General features: G+C 41.5%; 1 protein-coding gene across 20 annotated transcripts in view; it reads right to left on the bottom strand.

Moving 5' to 3' along the window:
- USP34 (ubiquitin specific peptidase 34) overlaps positions 1-22,297 on the bottom strand; it is a 242,438-nt gene extending 220,141 nt beyond the window's left edge. For 6 of the 20 annotated variants that reach the window (XR_015136757.1, XR_015136758.1, XM_086326448.1 and 3 more), the window contains exon 1: positions 21,490-21,738. Coding sequence is in view for 9 of the 20 variants with exons in the window: in XM_086326448.1 (XP_086182574.1) it covers positions 21,490-21,601 (112 nt within the window). In the remaining 11 variants the exon portion in view is untranslated. Of the gene's footprint in view, positions 1-8,965; positions 9,077-20,774; positions 20,913-21,105; positions 21,739-22,022 lie in introns of those variants that run through there. The other 14 variants (XM_086326449.1, XM_086326455.1, XM_086326454.1 and 11 more) reach the window with 8 other exon arrangements.
- Between the last annotated feature and the right edge of the window lie 808 nt (positions 22,298-23,105).

Below are 23,105 nucleotides of genomic sequence, written 5' to 3'. Positions count from 1 at the left end.
GTGGTCAAACAAGAGATGGCAAGAGTGAATGTCGACATTTTAGGAATCAGCGAACTCAAATGGACTGGAATGGGTGAATTTAACTCAGATGACCATTATATCTACTACTGCGGGCAGGAATCCCTCAGAAGAAATGGAGTAGCCATCATGGTCAACAAAAGAGTCCGTAATGCAGTACTTGGATGCAATCTCAAAAACGAAAGAATGATCTCCGTTCCTTTCCAAGGCAAACCATTCAATATCACAGTAATCCAAGTCTATGCCCCAACCAGTAATGTTGAAGAAGCTAAAGTTCAATGGTTCTATGAAGACCTACAAGACCTTTTAGAACTAACACCCAAAAAAGATGTCCTTTTCATTGTAGGGGACTGGAATGCAAAAGTAGGAAGTCAAGAAAACACCTGGAGTAACAGGCAAATTTGGCCTTGGAATACAGAATGAAGCAGGGCAAAGACTAATGGAGTTTTGCCAAGAAAATGCACTGGTCATAGCAAATACCCTCTTCCAACAACACAAGAGAAGACTCTATACATGGACATCACCAGATGGTCAACACCGAAATCAGACTGATTATATTCTTTGCAGCCAAAGATGGAGAAGTTCTATATAGTCAACAGAAACAAGACCAGAAGCTGACAGTGGCTCAGATCATGAACTCCTTATTACCAAATTCAGACTTAAATTGAAAAAAGTAGAGAAAACCACTAGACCATTCAGGTATGACCTAAATCAAATCCCTTATGATTATACAGTGGAAGTGAGAAATAGATTTAAGGGCCTAGATCTGATAGACTGCCTGATGAACTATGGAATGAGGTTCGTGACATTGTACAGGAGACAGGGATCAAGACCATCCCCATGGAAAAGAAATGCAAAAAAGCAAAATGGCTGTCTGGGGAGGCCTTACAAATAGCTGTGAAAAGAAGCAAAAAGCAAAGGAGAAAAGGAAAGATATAAACATCTGAATTCAGAGTTCCAAAGAATAGCAAGAAGAGATAAGAAAGCCTTCTTCAGCGATCAATGCAAAGAAATAGAGGAAAACAACAGAATGGGAAAGACTAGAGATCTCTTCAAGAAAAACAAGATACCAAAGGAACATTTCATGCAAAGTTGGGCTCGATAAAGGACAGAAATGGTATGGACCTAAAGGAAGCAGAAGACATTAACAAGAGGTGGCAAGAATACACAGAAGAACTATACAAAAAAGATCTTCACAACCCAGATAATCATGATGGTGTGATCACTCACCTAGAGCCAGACATCCTGGAATGTGAAGTCAAGTGGGCCTTAGAAAGCATCACTAGGAACAAAGCTAGTGGAGGTGATGGAATTCCAGTTGAGCTATTCCAAAACCTGAAAGATGATGCTGTGAAAGTGCTGCACTCAATATGCCAGCAAATTTGGAAAACTCAGCAGTGGCCACAGGACTGGAAAAGGTCAGTTTTCATTCCAATCCCAAAGAAAGGCAATGCCAAAGAATGCTCAAACTACCACACAATTGCACTCATCTCACATGCTAGTAAAGTAATGCTCAAAATTCTCCAAGCCAGGCTTCAGCAATACGTGAATCGTGAACTTCCTAATGTTCAAGCTGGTTTTAGAAAAGGCAGAGGAACCAGAGATCAAATTGCCAACATCTGCTGGATCATGGAAAAAGCAAGAGAGTTCCAGAAAAACATCTATTTCTGCTTTATTGACTATGCCAAAGCCTTTGACTGCGTAGATCACAATAAACTGTGGAAAATTCTGAAAGAGATGGGAATACCAGACCACCTGACCTGCCTCTTGAGAAATCTGTATGCAGGTCAGGAAGCAACAGTTAGAACTGGACATGGAACAACAGACTGGTTCCAATAGGAAAAGGAGTACGTCAAGGCTGTATATTACCACCCTGCTTACTTAACTTATATGCAGAGTACATCATGAGAAATGCTGGACTGGAAGAAACACAAGCTGGAATCAAGATTGCCGGGAGAAATATCAATAACCTCAGATATGCAGATGACACCACCCTTATGGCAGAAAGTGAAGAGGAACTAAAAAGCCTTTTGATGAAAGTGAAAGTGGAGAGTGAAAAAGTTGGCTTAAAGCTCAACATTCAGAAAACGAAGATTATGGCATCCAGTCCCATCACTTCATGGGAAATAGATGGGGAAACAGTGGAAACAGTGTCAGAATTTATTTTTGGGGGCTCCAAAATCACTGCAGATGGTGATTGCAGCCATGAAATTGAAAGACGCTTACTCTTTGGAAGGAAAGTTATGACCAACCTAGGTAGCATATTCAAAAGCAGAGACATTACTTTGCCAACAAAGGTTCGTCTAGTCAAGGCTTTGGTTTTTCCTGTGGTCATGTATGGATGTGAGAGTTGGACTGTGAAGAAGGCTGAGCGCTGAAGAATTGATGCTTTTGAACTGTGGTGTTGGAAAAGACTCTTGAGAGTCCCTTGGACTGCAAGGAGATCCAACCAGTCCATTCTGAAGGAGATCAGCCCTGGGATTTCTTTGGAGGGAATGATGCTAAAGCTGAAACTCCAGTACTTTGGCCACCTCATGCGAAGAGTTGATTCACTGGAAAAGACTCTGATGCTAGGAGGGATTGGGGGCAGGAGGAGAAGAGGACGACAGAGGATGAGATGGCTGGATGGCATCACTGACTCGATGGACGTGAGTCTGAGTGAACTCCGGGAGTTGGTGATGGACAGGGAGGCCTGGCGTGCTACGATTCATGGGGTCGTGAAGAGTCGGACACAACTAAGCGACTGAACTGAACTGAACTGAACACTTTTCCTCTCACACCATTGTTTTTTGTATATTTCTTACAAACTGACACTATGTAACCATTGATATGCATTATCTTATTTAATCTTCACAAAGCCCTGCATTTTAGGTGTTATCACCCTCATTTCAAGTAAATAATAAGACACTAAGAAATTAAGGAACTTAACCAAAGCCAGAGACCTAATACATGACAGAAACAGTACTTGAACTCAGATCTGTCATAGAGCTCACTCAACTATCATACTGCCTCAACTGTATTGTTCTCTAATCTTCCTTAAGGGTAGATACACACTGCTGCTAAGTGCTGCTAAGTCGCTTCAGTCATGTCCAATTATGTGCGACCCCACAGACAGCAGCCCACCAGGCTACCCCATCCCTGGGATTCTCCAGGAAAGAACACTGGAGTGGGTTGCCATTTCCTTCTGCAATGCATGAAAGTGAAAAGTGAAAGGGAAGATATATATCTAAATGTATTTCTGTATCTACCACAGTATCCTTCAAGCTAGGCTTAGACAGTACGTGAACTGAGAACTTTCAGATGTACAAGCTGGATTTAGAAAAGGCAGAGGAACCAGAAATCAAATTATCAACATCTGCTGGATCACAGAAAATGCAAGGAAATTCCCCCATAAACAATCTATTTCTGCTTCATTGACAATGCTAAAGCCTTTGACTGTGTGGATCACAATGAACTGTGGAAAATTCTTAAGGAGATAGGAATACCAGGCTACTTAACCTATCTCCTGAGAAACCTATGTGCAGGACAAGAAGAAATTGTTAAAACCAGACACAGAATAATTGACTGGTTCAAAATTGGGAAAGGAGTATATGCCAAGGTTGTATATTGTCACCCTGCTAATAACTTATATGCAGAGTACATTATGCGAAATGCCAGGCTGGATGAATCACAAGCTGGAATCAAGATTGCCAGAGAAATATCAGCAACCTCAGATATGCAGATGGTATCACTCTAATGGCAGAAGGTGAAGCGAAACTGAAAAGTGCCTCTTGACAAGGGTGAAAGAGAGACTAAAAAAGCTGGCTTAAAACTCAACATTCATGCCTGGAGAATTCCATGGATAGCGGAGTCTGGCAGGCTACAGTCCATGTGGGTTGCCAAGAGCTGGACATAACTGAGCAACTAACAGTTTCACTTTTTCATATATATATATATATGCGTCTCCTGCATTGGCAGGCAGATTCTTTATCACTGAGCCACCTGGGAAGCATATATATATATATAAATACATCATATGTACAGAGAGAGAATACTACTCAACCATGGAAAAGAATGAAATAATGCCGTTTTGCAGCAACATGGATGAACCTAGAGACTGTCACACTAACTGCAGTAAGTCAGAAAGAGAAAGACAAATACCATATGGTATCACTTATATGTGGAATCCAAAATATGACACAAATGAAACAGAAGCAGAATTAGGGGCACAGAGATAGACTGGTGGTTGCCAAGGGGGAGAGTATAGGAGAGGGTTACATTGGGAGTCTGAGATTAGCAGATGCAACCTGGTATACATAGAATGGACAAACAACAAGGTCCTACTGTATAGCACAGAGAATTATCCTGTGATGAACTATAAAGGAAAAGGATATGAAAAAGAATGTGTGTACATGTATATACACACATACATATATATAAATAACCATAACTTTGCTATAAGTAGAAATGAACATAATATTGTAACTCAACTATAATAAAACTTTTTTTGAAAGAGACCACATATTATATGAAATGTCCCAAACAGACAAATCTGTAGAGACAAAGCAAAAGAAAAAAAAAAAAAAAAAAAACTCAACATTCAAAAAAGCTAAGATCATGGCATCTGGACCCATCACTTCATGGCAAACAGATGGTGGAAAAGTGGCAACAGTGACAGATTTTATTTTCTTAGGCTCCAAAATCACTGCGGACAGTGACCAGAGCCACGAAATTTAAAAAGCTATGACAAACCTAGACAGTGTATTAAAAAGCAGAGACATTACTTTGCCAAAAAAGGTCCATCTGGTCAAAGCTATGATTTTTCCAGTAGTCATGTTTGGATGTGAGAGCTGAACCATAAAGAAGGCTAAGTGCCAAAGAATTGATGCTTTTAAACTGTGGTGCTGGAGAAGACTCTTGAGGGTCTCTTGGACAGCAAGGAGAGCAAACCAGTCAATATTAAAGGAAATTAACTGTGAATTTTCATTGGAAGGATTGATGCTGAAGCTGAAGCTCTAATACACTGGCCGCCTGATTCAAAGAGCCAACTCACAAGACAAAACCCTGATGCTGGGAAATATTGAGAGCAAGAGGAGAAGGGGGCGGCAGAGGATGAGATGGTTGGTTAGATAGCCATCAGTGACTCACAGTAGACAAGGGTGTGAGCAAACTCCAGATGACAGAAGGACAGGGAAGCTTGGCGTTCTGAAGTTCACTGGGTCACAAATAGTCAGACATGACTTAGTGACAGAACAACAGAGCCCAGCAAATGCTTTACAAATGTTAAATATTCAATATATGTTATATATTGAAAAAGGTAGTTAAATATAGAGATAAAATCAAGTCAGTAAACAGAATATTAAGAAATGATTTTAAGTCTTCCAACCTGAACCCAGAATGACTCCCACAAAGATGGGTGACGAGAATAAGACCATTCAACCATTCTGGTTAGTGATGAGAAAATATACCATCAACATTCATGAGTGCATCCATAGAGTGAGCATCAAGAAGTGTGCCCCTCAGGCACTCAAAGAGATCCAGAAATTTGCCATTTAAGGAGACAGAATGTCCAGATGTGCCCATTGACACTGGGCTCAACAAACATTAAGGGCTAAAGGAGTAAGAACTGTCCCATACTGTATCTGTGTGTGGTTATCCAGAAAACACAATGAGGATGAAGATTCCATAAACAAACTAAATACATTGGTTACTCAGGTACTTGTCATCATTTCCAAAACTTTATAGTCAATGTAGATGAGACCTAACCATTGATTGTCAAATAAAATTATAAAACTTTCAAAAGTTAAAAAAACAGAGTTTTCAGTATAGTACAGTGTACTAGGCATCTATGTCCTTGCTGTCCCAAAACCATTTCACCTTCTGTATAATCACAACATGCCAAATTTCTTTGGGGAAAACACCTTTTTTAAATTTATGAGGTTTGCTGGGATCAGCTTCAGGAATGGGTCATCAGTTTAAGTCAACCAAAATCTATCCTCTCTGAACTCTAGAAATAAGGCCGATGATCTATGAAGCACCATCTGCTAGCAAGGTTTTGGAAAAAGTAGCTTCTTTGTTCTTGTACAGTAGGTTTCAGAAAACATTTTGTTTTGCTTTGCATAGTATAAATATGTGGCTTCCAGTGTGGTATAAAGATGGTGTGCAGTAGTCATTTCTGCTACTATGAGAAATGCCAAACCAAGGAAGCAGAGCAAAGCAAGCCACAGAGAAATAAGAAATCATTTGTAATATTATATGGATCTTATATTAAAAGTAGACCACACCAGGAAAAAAGGAAACTCTCCTTCATTGTTGAAATGTAAATTGGTGCAGCCACTTTGGGTAACAGTATAGAGGTTCCTCAAAAAACTAAAAATAAAACTGCCAAATGATCCAGCAATCCCACTTTAGGGCACATATCTGGACAAAACTATAAAAAGATACATGTACCCCTATGTTCACAGCAGCACTATTCACAATATCAAGACATGCTGCTGCTGCTGCTAAGTTGCTTTAGTCGTGTCCGACTCTGTGTGACCCCATAGACGGCAGTCCACCAGGCTCCCCCGTCCCTGGGATTCTCCAGGCAAGAACACTGGAGTGGGTTGCCATTTCCTTCTCCAATTCATGAAAGTGAAAAGAGAAAGTGAAGTCGCTCAGTCGTGTCCGACTCTTAGTGACCCCATGGACTGCAGCCTACCAGGCTCCCCCGTCCATGGGATTTTCCAGGCAAGAGTACTGGAGTGGGGTGCCATTGCCTTCTCCATCATGGAACATTGTAAATAATCACTGACAGATGAATGGATAAAGATGATGTGGCATATATAGACAATGGTCTACTACTCAGCCATAAAAAAGAATGAAATAATGCCATTTGCAGCAAAATGGGTGGACACAGAGATCATCCTAAGTCAAGTAAGTCAGAATATATCATTTATATGTGGAATCTAAAATATTACACAAATGAACCTACCTCAGAACAGCAACAGACTCACAGAGAGAACAGACCTGTGGCTGCCAAGGGGAAGGTGAGGTGAAGGAAGGATGCAGTGGGATTTTGGGGTTAGCAGACACAAACTATTACAGGGAGAATGGATGAACAGCAAGGTCCTACTGTATAGCACAGGGAAATATATTCAATATCCTGTGACAAACCGTAATGGAGAGAAAATATAAAAAAGAATGTATATACATACGTAACTAAATCACTTTACTGCACAGCAGAAATTAACACAACACTGTTTAAGTTAAAAAACAAAATCAAACAAAGAGTAGACCACACCAGAACACAGCACACACCTTGTCTGGCTTTTAAAAATTCCTTTTTCTTTCTGCTAAATAGGGTTTTCTTCCTGGTCCATGCAGAGACCTAACTTGGCTTCAAAAACTAATTCCCAATCTTAGACTTTTATTCCATAGGTGCTAAAATCAAGGAATACGGGGAGTGGCAGGGAACGGACAAAATGAAAATTTCTTTTTTTTAATCAATGAAGTACCTTTTAATGAAGCTGGGGTACAAAACAGGACATCATAAAAGGATTGACAGTACTTTGAAATATCCCCCAAAACTGAGAAAATAGGAAAAACCACCACATCCAGCCTACTCTCATCTTCCAGTAACCACCTACAGTGATCGTAAGATTTTTCAAATATTTTAACAGATACGGATCGATCCCAGTATGTGTAGGCACTGCGAAACTTGGTTAATTTAAGACAGTCACAACCATAGAACGTGCAACCCTACGTAACAAAGACACTGAAGAGAATTCCCTGGCAATCCCAACGGTTAGGATTCTGCACTTTCACTGCAGAGGGCGCAGGCCTGATCCCCATAGGGAACTAAGATTCTGGAAGCCAGGCAGAGCAGCCAAAAATAAAAAATAAAAAGACATTACACAAGTAAATAAAAGTAATGGGAAATAGATGGGGAAACAGTGGCAGACTTTACTTTGGGGTTCCAAAATCACTTCAGATGGTGACTGCAGCCATGAAATTAAAAGACGCTTACTCCTTGGAAGGAAAGTTACGACCAACCTAGACAGCATATTCAAAAGCAGAGACATTACTTTGCCAACAAAGGTTCGTCTAGTCAAGCCTATGGTTTTTCCAGTGGTCATGTATGGATGTGAGAGTTGGACTGTGAAGAAAGCTGAGTGCCGAAGAATTGATGCTTTTGAACTGTGGTGTTGGAGAAGACTCTTGAGAGTCCCTTGGACTGCAAGGAGATCCAACCAGTCCATTCTGAAGGAGATCAGCCCTGGGTGTTCTTTGGAAGGACTGATGCTGAAGCTGAAACTCCAGTACTTTGGCCACCTCATGCGAAGAGTTGACTCATTGGAAAAGACTCTGATGCTGGGAGGGATTGGGGGCAGGAGGAGAAGGGGACGACAGAGGATGAGATGGCTGGATGGCATCACTGACTCGATGGACGTGAGTCTGAGTGAACTCCGGGAGTTGGTGATGGACAGGGAGGCCTGGCGTGCTGCAATTCATGGGGTCGCAAAGGGTCGGACACAATTGATCGACTGAACTGAACTGAAAGGATGAGTTCATCCTTCACTTTCCTTGAAACCTTGCCTAATCCACTTTAGTCACAATTAATCTGCCTATGAGTTTCCCAGGTGGACCAGTAGTAAAGAATCCCCTTGCCAATGCAGAAGACACAGGTTCGATCCCTGGGTTGGAAAGATCCCCTGGAGAAAGAAATGGTGACCCATGCCAGTATTCCTGCTGGAAAATTCCAAGAACAGAGAAGCCTAGCAGACTACAGTCCATGGAGTCGAAAAAAGTCAGACATGACTGAACACACACATGCACAATCTCTATAGTTCCTCTAGGAAGTTTTCAGGGGCTTCCCTGGTGGCTCAGAGAGTAAAGCGTCTGCCTGCAATGCCGGAGACCCGGTTCAGTCCCTGGGTCAGGGAGATCCCCTGGAGAAGGAAATGGCAACCCACTCCAGCATCCTTGCCTGGAGAAGCCCACGGACGGAGGAGCCTGGTGGACCACAGTCCATGGGGTTGCAAAGAGTTGGACACGACTGAGCAACTTCACTTCACTTCCAACTCCCACAGTCAAGTTCCTTTAAAAAAAAAAACATGATTAGAGAAAGGTATACCGAGTAAGAATAAAAACTAAATTCCAGTCCTAGCTCTGCTACTTATTAGCTGTGTAAACTTGGCCAAATCATTCTATTTCTCCTGATTTTTATGAGATGCCATGAAGATGGCATCACCAACTTGATGGACGTGAGTTTGAGTGAACTCCAGGAGTTGGTGATGGACAGGGAGGCCTGGCGTGCTGTGATTCATGAGGTCGCAAAGAGTCAGACACGACTGAGCGACTGAACTGAACTGATGAAGATATGTGAAATTACACAATATTCAAATAGCTTCACAAGTAGATTGTCATTGTGTTGTATACAATTCAACACAACCTATTCCAACTCATAAGCACTGTACTACCCATTATACTTGGAGTTTGAGCACCAATATTGTTAATGGTTTTCAGGCTTATTTATAAAGCAGCTACTATCCCCCTTTCTCCTCCCAAAATCTTAATTTAACTCCAATTTACAAAATAGAACAAAATGAGTTTTTTATTTTGAAACAAAGGAGATTCCAAAGTCACCTTCACTCCACTGAAAAAGGAGCAATGCTACTCCAAGAACAGTTCATAAATTAAGGATCATTACTGAAAATCTTGAAGAAGAAACAAATTAAGGATAAGACCCTATGGCTTGCCACCAGTGATGTCTCTCCAAATCAACTAAAAAAAAAACAAAAACAAAAAAACCTCACCTTTTTTACAAGGATAGCTTCAGATTCTATGTGACTTGATATAATCAAAATATGACAGGTTTAACATAAATTACTAGTATCACATAATTTTTTTTTTTTACTATCTGTTCACTCTTTAGTGAGTGATTATTTAATAGTGGCAAGTTTCTCTCACAGTTCCCAAAATGAGGAGGTGGTGGGAGGAATAACCAAAGATAATACTTGCCAATTTCTGCTCTTCTTGAAACTTAATAAGCTAAAGGTGAATAATCACACAGAACCACAGCTTTATCTCTTTCACTGAAAGGAATGTACCATTCTTAAAAATTTTTTCTCTTAACACTCTAAGAGAGTTCTCATCATTCCTTACCAATCTAGAGGTTAGATTCCCTCTTAATATATGATTTATCCTTACTGTTAGGGGATTCCTCTTAGAAGGGAAAATGGAAACAAAGTATTAGAGTAAAAGAACATTCTGCTGACCACCACCCTCTATTATACCACTCTACCAAGCAGTGGGTCCACTGTCCCCTTATTTATCTTACTTTGAACACAATACAAAACCTCTACTGTCTTAAGTATTTTCTTAAGTTTCAATTTATTCTAAGTTAGTGCTCTTACTCAGAGAAGGCAATGGGAACCCACTCCAGTACTCTTGCCTGGAGAATCCCATGGACGGAGGAGCCTGGTAGGCTGCAGTCCATGGGGTCGCTAAGAGTCGGACACGACTAAGCGACTTCACTTTCACTTTTCACTTTCATCCACTGGAGAAGGAAATGGCAACCCACTCCAGTGTTCTTGCCTGGAGAATCCCAGGTACGGCGGAGCCTGGTGGGCTGTGCCGTCTATGGGGTCGCACAGAGTCGGACACGACTGAAGCGACTTAGCAGCAGCAGTGCTCTTACTACTGCTCTTAAACTCCTACTTTCATCACTGGTTACTGAGCCTTTCTCAATAATCAGAATAAAGTTCACAAGTCTAGCAGCAAAGTTACCCAGAGTAAAAAGTCCCTTCCAATTTTGTCTTGTGGTGATTTAGAACCAATACACTGCTAAAACAGCCCACAAACCGCAGAGTCAGAATAAACACTTCAAAGACTATGAAGCCTTTACACTCATGAGCTCTAATAGTGTAAGGATAATTTTTAAAGTTTTATCTAAATAAATATTTTTAAAAAATAAAGTTTCATCATATTGCCAGATTTCCTTCCAGATATACTCTATGAGCTACTCAGCAATCTGATTTGAGAGACTACATTTAAGGTGATAATTAGACAATTCCAAAGTCATGTAACAACCCAAATGCACATCAAGAGAGGACTGGTTAAGTTAGTGTATGATCAAACAATGGAATACTACGCTAAAGCCATAAAAAAGGACAATGTAAGTACAGATGAACACCAAAGGAACTCCTTAGTATCAATAAAACAGAGTAACATATAATTAGTTTGTCTACATAAAACAGTGTATCTGAGGAAAGAGAAAAAGAATGACTTAAGAGATGTTTACTAAAATATGATTTCTTACATGAAAGCAGAGTTTCAGGTTATCCCAATTTTCTTCTTTATATTCTGCACTATTTGGGTTTTTTCTAAAAAGCAGGTATCCTTTTTAGAAAGAAAAGCAACAAAGCTACTTTCATTTTCTTCAAAGACTAAGCAGGCTGGTAGAGAGATAAGTAAGTAACAACACAGGTTCCTAAATGTTTTCCTGCCACCAAACACTACAGATGACACTTTGCTCAACATGTTCCAAGAAAATAAACCAGACTATAATGAAGCACTCACAGGTAAAGATTATACCTAATCTCCAATATTGGAGAGCTCCTCATGCGGCAATACTGGCATCAAAACTCTTTTGGTTGCACATTAACTCAAAAGGCATGTACAGAGGAGACAGCTAAAAAGGAGCTCTGGCTTCAGTATTAGAAAGGCACATCTGGGGAAGAGGGTGGCAGGAACGGGGGCTTCACTGGTGGTACAGTGGCTAAGACACCATGCTCCCAATACAGGGGCTCCAGATTCAATCCCTGGTTGGGGAACTAGAGCCTACATGCCGCAACTAAAGATCCCACATGCCAAAGCTAAGACTCAGCACAGCCAAAAAAAAGAAAAAAAAAAAAAAAATATATATATATATATAGTTAAGCTATTCCAAATCCTGAAAGATGATGCTGTGAAAGTGCTGCACTCAATATGCCAGCAAATTTGGAAAACTCAGCAGTGGCCACAGGACTGGAAAAGGTCAGTTTTCATTCCAATCCCAAAGAAAGGCAATGCCAAAGAATGCTCAAACTACTGCACAATTGCACTCATCTCACACGCTAGTAAAGTAATGCTCAAAATTCTCCAAGTCAGGCTTCAGCAATACGTGAATCGTGAACTTCCTGATGTTCATGCTGGTTTTAGAAAAGGCAGAGGAACCAGAGATCAAATTGCCAACATCCGCTGGATCATGGAAAAAGCAAGAGAGTTCCAGAAAAACATCTATTTCTGCTTTATTGACTATGCCAAAGCCTTTGACTGTGTGGATCAAAATAAACTGTGGAAAATTCTGAAAGAGATGGGAATACCAGACCACTGGATCTGCCTCTTGAGAAATCTGTATGCAGGTCAGGAAGCAACAGTTAGAACTGGACATGGAACAACAGACTGGTTCCAAATAGGAAAAGGAGTACATCAAGGCTGTATATTGTCACCCTGCTTATTTAACTTATATGCAGAGTACATCATGAGAAATGCTGGACTGGAAGAAACACAAGCTGGAATCAAGATTGCCGGGAGAAATACCAATAACCTCAGATATGCAGATGACACCACCCTTATGGCAGAAAGTGAAGAGGAACTAAAAAGCCTCTTGATGAAAGTGAAAGTGGAGAGTGAGAAAGTTGGCTTAAAGCTCAACATTCAGAAAACGAAGATCATGGCATCTGGTCCCATCACTTCATGGGAAATAGATGGGGAAACAGTGGAAACAGTGTCAGAATTTATTTTTGGGGGCTCCAAAATCACTGCAGATGGTGATTGCAGCCATGAAATTAAGACGCTTACTCCTTGGAAGGAAAGTTATGACCAACCTAGATAGCATATTCAAAAGCAGAGACATTACTTTGCCAACAAAGGTTCGTCTAGTCAAGCCTATGGTTTTTCCTGTGGTCATGTATGGATGTGAGAGTTGGACTGCGAAGAAGGCTGAGCGCCGAAGAATTGATGCTTTTAAACTGTGGTGTTGGAGAAGACTCTTGAGAGTCCCTTGGACTGCAAGGAGATCCAACCAGTCCATTCTGAAGGAGATCAGCCCTGGGTGTTCTTTGGAAGGACTGATGCTAAAGCTGAAACTCCAGTACTTTGGCCACCTCATGGGAAGAGTTGACTCATTGGAAAAGACTCTGATGCTGGGAGGGATTGGGGGCAGGAGGAGAAGGGGACGACAGAGGATGAGATGGCTGGATGGCATCACTGACTCGATGGATGTGAGTCTGAGTGAACTCCAGGAGTTGGTGATGGAAGGGAGGCCTGGCGTACTGCAATTCATGGGGTCGCAAAGAGTCGGACACGACTGAGCGACTGATCTGATCTGATGTAATGTATGTGTAAATATATATATGTGTATATGTGTGTGTGTATATGTATAATAAAGGAAGAAAGCCATCAGGATATTAACTTCTGTCTCTTTATAGAGCTTCCATGTCAACTGTTTTCACAATTTGCCCCAATTCTCTTCTGTAAATAACTGCCTCCACTTGCTCAATGTTGCTGCTCCTTCACGTGAGCTAGCCAAAGCACTAATTCTAGTTTGGCTACTCACAGCTACCTGGTTCTTTAGTTGAAACATTCTGACAGGAAATATCTGATTCATGGACACTGGTCCCACCAATCCACCAGGTCGGGAGTCTATCTGGAGTCCAATCAGCGATGGCTAAAGAGAAGGGCCTTTCAGGGGATGTAAGCTAGATAAGGTCTCTCTATAGAAGAGGTTATAGCCAGGACAGGAGAAAGCTGTCTCTACCAGTTTAAAAAAAAAAAGCGCAAGAGGAGGCCAGGTGTAAACTACATCAAATCCCAATTAACTGAGTAACCTACATTTGGAGACTTTTTAATTTCTATAGAATTTTAAAGAAAAATAACATTAACAAGTGTTAATCACATTTAAGTTAAAAGTCCAATTATTTTCCTAGTATATAAAGTTTTAAATAAATGTAATTTAGTACATGTTCAACCCAGATTCAAATCTCACCATCTACATAGAAAAAAATATATAGTCTTTTTGCATTACCTATTTAGAATGTAGCAGCTTGGTGTGGATATTTTGTATAAGTACCTAACATATGTGATACAATCTGTATATTTCATCCACAAACTCTCATAATTACATCACTACTCACAAGAGGCCCAAGAACACTCTGGTTTACCTAGGCAATCATATTCTTCAAGAACTTTCCATTAACTAAAATGTTCACTAAGCACCTACTCTCTACAGGGCACTATACTATTACTAATATGTACGGTGGTCACTCAGTTATGTTTGACTCTTTGCGACCCCATGGACTGTAGCCCACCAGGCTCCTCTGTCCATGGGATATTCCAGGCAAGAATACTAGAGTGGATTACCATTCCCTACTCCAGAGGATCTTCCCAACCCAGGGACTGAACCGGGGTCTCCTGCATTGCAGGCAGATTCTCAACTGTCTGAGACACCAGGGAAGCCCTATTAGTACTAAGAAAAGAAACAAAACATGGTCCCTGACTTTAAGGAATTCAGCATCCAGCAAGGAAAGCTCTTGTTTTTTAAAAAAAGGTGGGGAGTGGGCTGTAACTTAAGTACATATTCTAAACGAAAGGTGTATGTTGTCATTTTGAGAGAGACTGGAATAAGTTTTAAGAAAGCCTCACAGAAAAAAGTGAGAATTGAGGCTAGAAACATGAGTTTGGGCCAAACTGTGCTGTGATGGAGCTCTCAATGTAGCTCAGTGGGTAAAGAATCTGCTTGCAATGAAGGAGACACAGGAGATGCGGTTTCAATCCCTGGGTCAGGAATATCCCCTGGAGGAGGAAACAGCAATCCATTCCAGTATTCTTGCCTGGGAAATCCCATGGACAGAGGAGCCTGGTGGGCTACAAAGGGTGGCAAAGAGTTGGACATGACTGAGGAGCAACTGAGCACATCATTAAAAATAAAGTGAAAAAGCACACAAAAAAGGGGGGGAAGTACATGATAAATTAAACCTAGCATTGATAGACTTAGTAAATGAACAGCTCTTATAATACAAAACATTAAAACCTAAAGAGTAGGAAAAGAACACCACCAACACATTAAATAAGAAATGCAAACAGCCAATAAAAATGAGTGTTTAAAACTGCTTATCACATTTTTTGCTGAAATATTCAGCAAAAGTGAGAGTGCTCAAGTTGCAAAAACACTACTAAAAGAATAGAAATCAGTATATCCTCTCTGGAAAGCAGTTAGACAATATAAAACAAAGAAGTTTACATTTTTATAAACCACTTCTAAAAGTCTGTATTTTTAACCACTTCTAAGAATCTATTTTTTAAAACCCAGTGATTAAAAGATTCATATGCAAGGATGTTCATTTGCAGCTTTATTTATAATACTGAAGAACTGAAAACAAGAATACCATGAGGAAAAATTAAATTGCATACAAAATAGAACATCATACAGACAAAAAAATGTTTTAAAAAAGTTAAGGGAAATGATCAAACAATCTTAGGTGAAAAAAGCTACTAAATATATACATATATATATATATCTCATTCTCAATTTTAAAACTGCTGGGAACCCCCTGGTGGTCCAGTGGCTGAGGTCCAGTCACTGCTGAGGGCTCTGGTTCAATTCTTGGCAGGGGAATTAAGAGTCCACAAACCAAGTGGTGCAGTCAGAAAAAAAAAAAGTGTAAATATGTACCTAAAAAATATGATGTAAAAATACTTCAAAGCATTACCAGAAATCATCATTGGATAGTAAGATTATGGGTGACTCAAACCTGAATAGTTTGGGGGGGCTTTGGGGAGGAAGGGGACACGCCATGGCATCTTAGCTCCCCCACCAGGAAAGTAACCCACAACCCTGCAGTAGCAAGCATGGACCTTAACCACTGGACTGCCAGGGGAAGTCCCTGCAAGCTGCAGTCAGGAAAAATAAGAGTAAGTGAAAAAGAGAAAGATAGCAGAGCCCATTTGGCAACAGTCTATCACACCTTGGTCATTACTGAAAAGTTCCACACTTTCTGAAAAAAATAAAAATTCTCATTAATACACATTCAACCTACACATAAACACTTGTAGATATATAGATACTATCATTATTTAACATTAAAAATATTAACATTTCATAAATACAGTGCTAAATATCAAGTTATCACTGACAATAAAGATAGTTGGCTAGTAATAATCTACTAGTGCTTTGTGATTTATAAGTTACTTTATAAAGATATATGAGTTGAAACTCTACTATTTTTGAAAAATAATATTTCAAACAGTAACTATTTTAAGAGAATATAATCTTAGCAAGATTTATTGAAATAAAAAATTTAGTAATTTGGTACTATATTGCAATAAAATCAAATTTCCAATCAATTCAAGTTTTAGAATTAAATGTCTACCAAAAAATGTTACATTACTAATGATTATTTCACGCCTATATACTTATATTTTTAAAACCCTAGAAACATGAGCTTTATTAAAGAGGTCATTGCTGATAAATATTAAGATATATTAAGACAGACTACCATTCGGCTACATTTACCACCACTTATAAATTCTTTTTACAGTGAGTACAGAATCAAGCCCAAACTTGTGAAAACACTTAAAAATTTAGTAATTTTTTATTTTGCCATCAGTGTACTCATAATGTCTTCCATTTGAATAGATCATCATAAAGTTTATACAGCATAGCCTAACTGTAAGAGCATGAGCTTTTAGCCCAACCTGAGATTAAGTCCTCTACAAATCCTGACTCCACCAAATAAAGTCTAGTGACTCTAATCCTTGGTTCTCTTATCTAAAAAGGGATGATAAGGTACCTACCTCAAAGAACTGATTAAGTTCCCAACACAAATGGCTCAATATTCTTTAAAAATAAAAATGCAAACAATTATTCTGCAAATACTGACATCAGAGTATCCTGAGTTCTAGCTTAGATAAGGCTACTAAGCAGGTGACAGGTGATCTTCAGCCAATCACTTAGCCTTATACTCTTTGTGACCCCATGGACTATACAGTCTATGGCATTCTCCAGGCCAGAATTCTGGAGTGGGTAGCCTTTCCCTTCCCCAGGGGATCTTCCCAACCCAGAGATCAAACCCAGGTCTTCCGCATTGAGGGCGGATTCTTTACCAGCTGAGCCACCAGGGAAGCCCAAGAATACTGGAATGAATAGCCTATCCCTTCTCCAGCGGATCTTTCCATCCCAGGGATCGAACCAGGGTCTCCTGCGTTGCAGGTGGATTTTTTACCAACTGAGCTATCAGAGAAGCCCATTAAGAAAATAAAAATGCAAACAATTATTCTGCCAATACTGGTATCAGTGTGGCCCGAGTTCTAACTTAGATAAGACTACTAAGCAGGTGACAGGTGATCTCCAGCCAATCAGTTAGTCTTTCTGAGGTTCAACTTTTTCACCTTTAAAACTGAGATACTAGAGTTTCCTGGTGGTCCAGTAGTTAGGACTCCATGCTTTCACTGTAGTGAGCCTTGGTTCCATTCCTGGTCAGGAAACTAAGATCCTGAAAGCCACATGGCAAAGCCAAAAAAAAAACCTGCGATACCAATACCTGCTCCTGCCTATCACAAAGGGCAGGCAGGAAAGACAAATGAATTGCCCGTTTAAAACATCTGGCAAAGTGTAATTCACTAAACACATACAGAGTAAAATCCACAACAAACAAATGATTCAAAAGATGGCTGTACACTTAAAATCATTTTCACTCTGCTATAGAGAAATTTACTTCACCAACGCAGTGACTTCAATTAACTAGTTAAGCTAGCTACATGCTAATGGCCCAAAGCATAACTTCTCATCAACATCCACAAATGTTTTAGATTTAGTAACCTAGTTCAAAAAAGTAGCTATAAAAGCAGCAAATACACAAACTCAACAAGTAAAGGAATATAAACTTAAAATTATTTCCTAAACTGAATGAAACTCCCCAAACTGACAGGAGCAAAATTCACTCAACACATTCCAAACTTTTAAAACATCTTCCTTATTAAAAACAAAGCAATGGAAAGCATATGAAAACTCAAATATGTTAGTATTGCTCAAAGTGGTTATTCTAACACTAAAGCCAAATGTTATTTTGAAAACTAATTTTAAGTTTCAGGATATCTGTCAAGACTATACTAAAAAAAGAGAATGACGTGGTCCTTATTACCAAGTCCTAAGCCTGCTTCCACAGACATTACTTTAGTGGACCCTTAACCTACAAAATTCTGTCTGTATACTGTCTGTATCCTGTACATATTTCTATGGTGAGAGGTTTAGATTCTCAGCATAACTAACATCAGTATTCTCATCAAAAACTGATGACAAAAGGAAACTATTATATTTTGTCATCTATTTTTAACTACACTACATTTTGTTATTTTTAAAATAAACACTTCACTGCAAGTCCTTAACCTTATCAAAACTCTAAGTATATCAGATATAAAGCTCTACTGTCCACATCATGTCTACCTGTTCACCTAAAACACGAAATTTTTACATTATGCATTTACTAGTGTGTCCAGACAGACTGAAGTTTGATCAGTGTTTGCAAATTTAACAAGAAGCAGAAAGAGAGTGAGAGTGAAGTCGCTCAGTCGTGTCCAACTCTTTGCAACCCCATCAACTGTAGCCCACCAGGCTTCTCCATCAATTTTCTAGGCATGAGTACTGAAGTGGGTTGCCATTTCCTTCTACAGAGGATCTTCCTGACCCAGGGATTGAACCCAGGTCTCAAGTTTTTAGTTTATTTAAATTCTATCTTCCCAACACACCACCTAAAAAATACACTAATTTTATTTCTCCTTTTGGTTAAACTGTTCAGGGAGTTATAGAGAAAGTTAGACACAGTATTTGGGGGCTTTAACTGCATTTCTAATCTAGGATGAATTGATGTTCATCTTTGCACAACTGTATGGTGGATAAAAAAAGATTTCATGTACAATTATTGTGAATGAGATTACAAGAAAGACTTATAACTTAAATTACAAGTTTTATCAAGTTCCAACCATCATGCTCCAACCCAGTCATGGATAAATGTTACTATAATGAGATATAGTTAATACCCTCTGCTCTCAGGAAACTTAAGCATCTTATGTTTGAGGTACAGTAACTAAACAAAGGAAAAATGAAAACAATTGTACAACCACCAAGAGGAGGAACGGGGGAAGCAACGTGTCAAAGCCTGGTATACCAACAGATGAAATTGCTGAAGTAATTTTTTTTTTTTAAAGGAAGCTTCTTTGTCAGATTAGTGTTTAAAAGTCAAATTCTTAAACTGAAGTTTTAGAGGGCCTGCACTGCCAGGTTTTGTGAAACTGGCTCAACTAACCATATTTAATTAAAGGTAACAAAAGACAAGTTTCTAACTCTCCATAAATCAACTGCATTTTTGAGTGCTAAATTCTAAGGGTTTCCCCAAGTGCTAAATTCTAGGGGTTCTTTCATTATGTCTTTTCAAAAGATAAGGATTAACAAACTTTAGTTTCTCTAGATAGCATGTCTGAAGTTTTTAATTTTTAAACATAACTATTAAAAGCAGGCTCTTACAACAAAATTCTGTAAAGCAATTATCCTTCAATAAAATATTTAAAAAGTACATTCTTCTAATATATTAAATAACAAAGCTATCCTTTCCAATTTCAAAATAATCAAGCCATAATCCCACAACTTGCATCTGAGATATATAAAATACAGTTCACTAAAATAAGTACTAAGGACTTAAGTTTATCGTACCATAAACCACCTACACCAAAAATAACAGTATCTTAAAATATATACAAATAACCTCAAAGGTGTACCTGTGGCTGATTCTTGTTGATGTATGAGAGAAAACCACAAAATTCTATAAACCAGTTATCCTTCAATTATAAAATTTATATATATACAAATAATCTTAAAATTCCAAGAAAATTTAGAATGAAACATACTGGAAAGTATAGTTTGAATTTGTGCAAAAGCCTGCTTCCACCTGTCAGGAAGAAAACAGAAGTGAAAGTAAACTAGAACCCTTCCACTTTTATTATGGCCTTTGCTCATTAAACTCAAACACAAACTAGACGATATATTTTATAATCAAGTTGTTTTAAAGAATATTAGAAAGTAAACAGTTTGGCAGGCTTTCGAAATACCACACACAAAATACAAATCCAAAATCCATAAAAGCCGTTCGTAAATGAACATTTTCTCAACCTTCAACTTTTTGTAAATTAATCTTTTATCTAATTCACCTCGCCCAACTAGGCCTTGGGGCCCAGAAATAGTTAACTTGCAACATGCCTTGCTTCTTTAAGCTAAGATACCATCTTACAAGAGTCAGGAGTAAAATAAATTAAAGGAATCTAACTAGAAAACAGCAATACACGCTTTGTAATAATCAAAAGTATACGAAATAAAGGCCTTTCATTCCAGGAGACAGGCCATGACTATCCCGGGATGGTATCTGTACTACAGTGCTCTCCCTGATATAAGAGAACTGATCATTAAAACGACGATTGGTACACTAAGAGACATCATTAACTAATTTTTAAAAAAAATAGATATAAGGGTTCCTATTATCACTATCACAGCTCATTTTCAGCTATTTCAGGACAGGCAGAAAGGTTTAATACACCTACACACCCCCAAGGGAGGGGAAAACCACCAACCACCTCCCAGGGAGTTTAATGAAAATTAGCAGGTAAGAGGCCTCGGCCGCACGCTGAAAACCAAAGAGGGCGGCCGGAGGGTCGAAGCGTTCGGACTGCAGAGGAGAGATTGGTACTCGGACCCCACCTCGCCTCACCTTCCCGTCAGGGCGAAGGGTGCGAAGGATCATTAGTGCCTTCGTTAATTGACACCTGTAATGAGGAAACTTTCCGAGAGCGGACAGCGCTCAGGCCCGGCCTGGCCAGAGCTCCGCGGCGGGCCCCTCTAGGGCGCCCAGGTAACCGGGCCGGGCTGGGCCCGAGGCGCCGCGGCGGCCGCGCCACCGCTCACCTTCCCGGGACGCTAGGCCCGCACGCCGGCCGGTTCGGCCGCCGCCTCCCGCAGGCCGCAGCAGCTCGGGGAGGCCGGAGAACGGCGGGGGGACCCCAAACCCTACACCCCGACAGGCCGCCGCCGCGGCTACTTACTTTCATTTAACACCTCCACCAGGTCTGCGCAGTTCTCGCACATCGTTCGGCCGCCGCCCCCCCCCTCCCCCGCTTCGGATCGCACTGACTGATCCCGATCGGCGGGGGGGAGGGGAGAGAGGCGGAGGAGGGGGCCGGCCGGCCGGCGGGGCGGGGAGGCGACGAGGGCGGGCGGCGGCGGGGACGGGGCGGGGAGCTGGAGAATGGGGGAGGGGGCCGGCGGTCCCCGGAGCGGGCGGGGGAGAGGAGGGGGGCGAGGGGAGGTGCGCAGGCCGGAGGGGCGCGGAGGCGCCGGCGGCGGGGAAGGGGGGGGGGAGGACGGGGGGAGGGGAGAGGGAGGGAGGGGGCGGGTGGGGAGCGAAGCAGCAGAGTCACTTCACCGACCAGACGCCGCGGCCACCGCCGACGCCGCCGCCATTTTAATAGAGCGTTCGGGCTGCGCTCGGCTTTTTCCGTCCGGGCGAGGGAGCCGACGAGAAGGGCCTCGCGCTCTCATTCCTGCGCCTCCCTCCCTCTCTTCGCCTCCCACCTCTCCCTCCGCACTCACGCCGCACGCCCCACACCCCGCCGCGGCCGGCTCGCCGCCCTCCCTTTCCTCTTCCGTCGGGCCTCCCCGCCCTCGGTCCACCCCCTCCGCGCGCTCGCCCACCCCGCCCAGCCCGGATCTCTGTCAGCGGCCGGAAGGGAAGCGCGAAGCCAGCGCGGCCGCGGGGGGAGTCCGGGTGAGTTGGAGAAGATGGCGGAGCTCCGAGCGCGTCGCGGTTGCGCGGCGTCGCCCAGCGAGGCCGCTCCGCGGGCCCGGAGGCCCAGCAAGCGTCGGGTCACTCTCGCCGCCCTGTCCTCCGCCCCTGCGCTTCGCCATTTTAACTCTGGGTCCCCCAGGGGGACTTGGTACTCATTTGTCCCGTCCCCCTCACCCGAACTCAGGCCTTTGGGGTTGCGGGAGGCTGGGGTTCGGGGAAGCCGGCTGGAGCGACGCCGCAGCCCAGGAGGGGACACGCAGCCTTCTCCCCGCGGGGTTTTGGAAGAATGGAACAGCCCCGGGCTGCCTTAACCTGCGGGCGTGTCCTCGAGCAGTGATAACATTGATGTGACTAGAAATGGCGGAATGAAGTGTCCCAAGGCATCTTCTTCTCTTTCCGCCAGAGGGCCCCCTATGAATTACCCTTAGAGATGTCACCTGAAATAGCGTAGTATGCTTCCCAGCGAAGAGCAAATAATATGGGAATTAAGTCGGAGAGCGGAGAATGAAGAACAGGTGGAGGGAAGGGGCCACTCAGCTGAAGTTTGTTATTGTAACAACCAGCTAGTGTGGGGGAAATCTTCCTCGCCTGCACTGATACTGTCCTCACTGATTTCTGTATCTAGTACGTTCCTTTAGAGATATGACTGAGAAGTCCAGTTTACATAGTAGCATCTTCGAAATCCATAGCCAGAGAGCTTTGGAGGCCTTGTGGGAGTTCTTTTTACAGATTTTGTCGAGGTTAGATCACACCATCCCTTCACTCGAGGACCACCTTGCCGGTTTTCTTTGCCTTTCTGCCGCTTTAAGCTGATGCTGTAAAGTTTCTGTTAAACCTGTTTTGAGTTGTTCCATCCGAGCAGGTGATCCTTAGGAGCTGTAACTATTTTGCCATTGTCTTCTCTTCTTCCCAGCTTTCCCACAAAATTTGGGCTTCTGCAGACTTTGGATCCTGTAGCAGCCATTGTCGATCCAATATCCATTCCCACCCACCCCCTCTTTTCTTCCTACAGGGAAACTTACCAAACCCTAGTTTGTTTTACTGGTGGCAGCTGAGACTCAGGAATCTTGATACGTGAAAGGAAGGCCTCAGGGATTCTTTGTGTTTGCTTTAAAATGTCATGAACACTGCTCAGTATGCTGTAATAACATATGTGGGAGAAGAATCTGAAAAAGAATAAATACATGTATATGTATAATTGAATCACACCTGAAACTAATACAACACTGTTAATCAGCAATATAAAATAAAAAATTT

The sequence above is a fragment of the Bos grunniens genome, chromosome 11 (genome assembly GCF_055505025.1).
Source record: "Bos grunniens cultivar Pamir isolate PY7600 chromosome 11, Bosgru_T2T1.0, whole genome shotgun sequence".
In the NCBI taxonomy this organism is placed as follows: Eukaryota; Metazoa; Chordata; class Mammalia; order Artiodactyla; family Bovidae; genus Bos; species Bos grunniens.
Note: the sequence above shows the minus strand (reverse complement) of the source record. Positions and strands in the feature narration are given on the sequence as shown.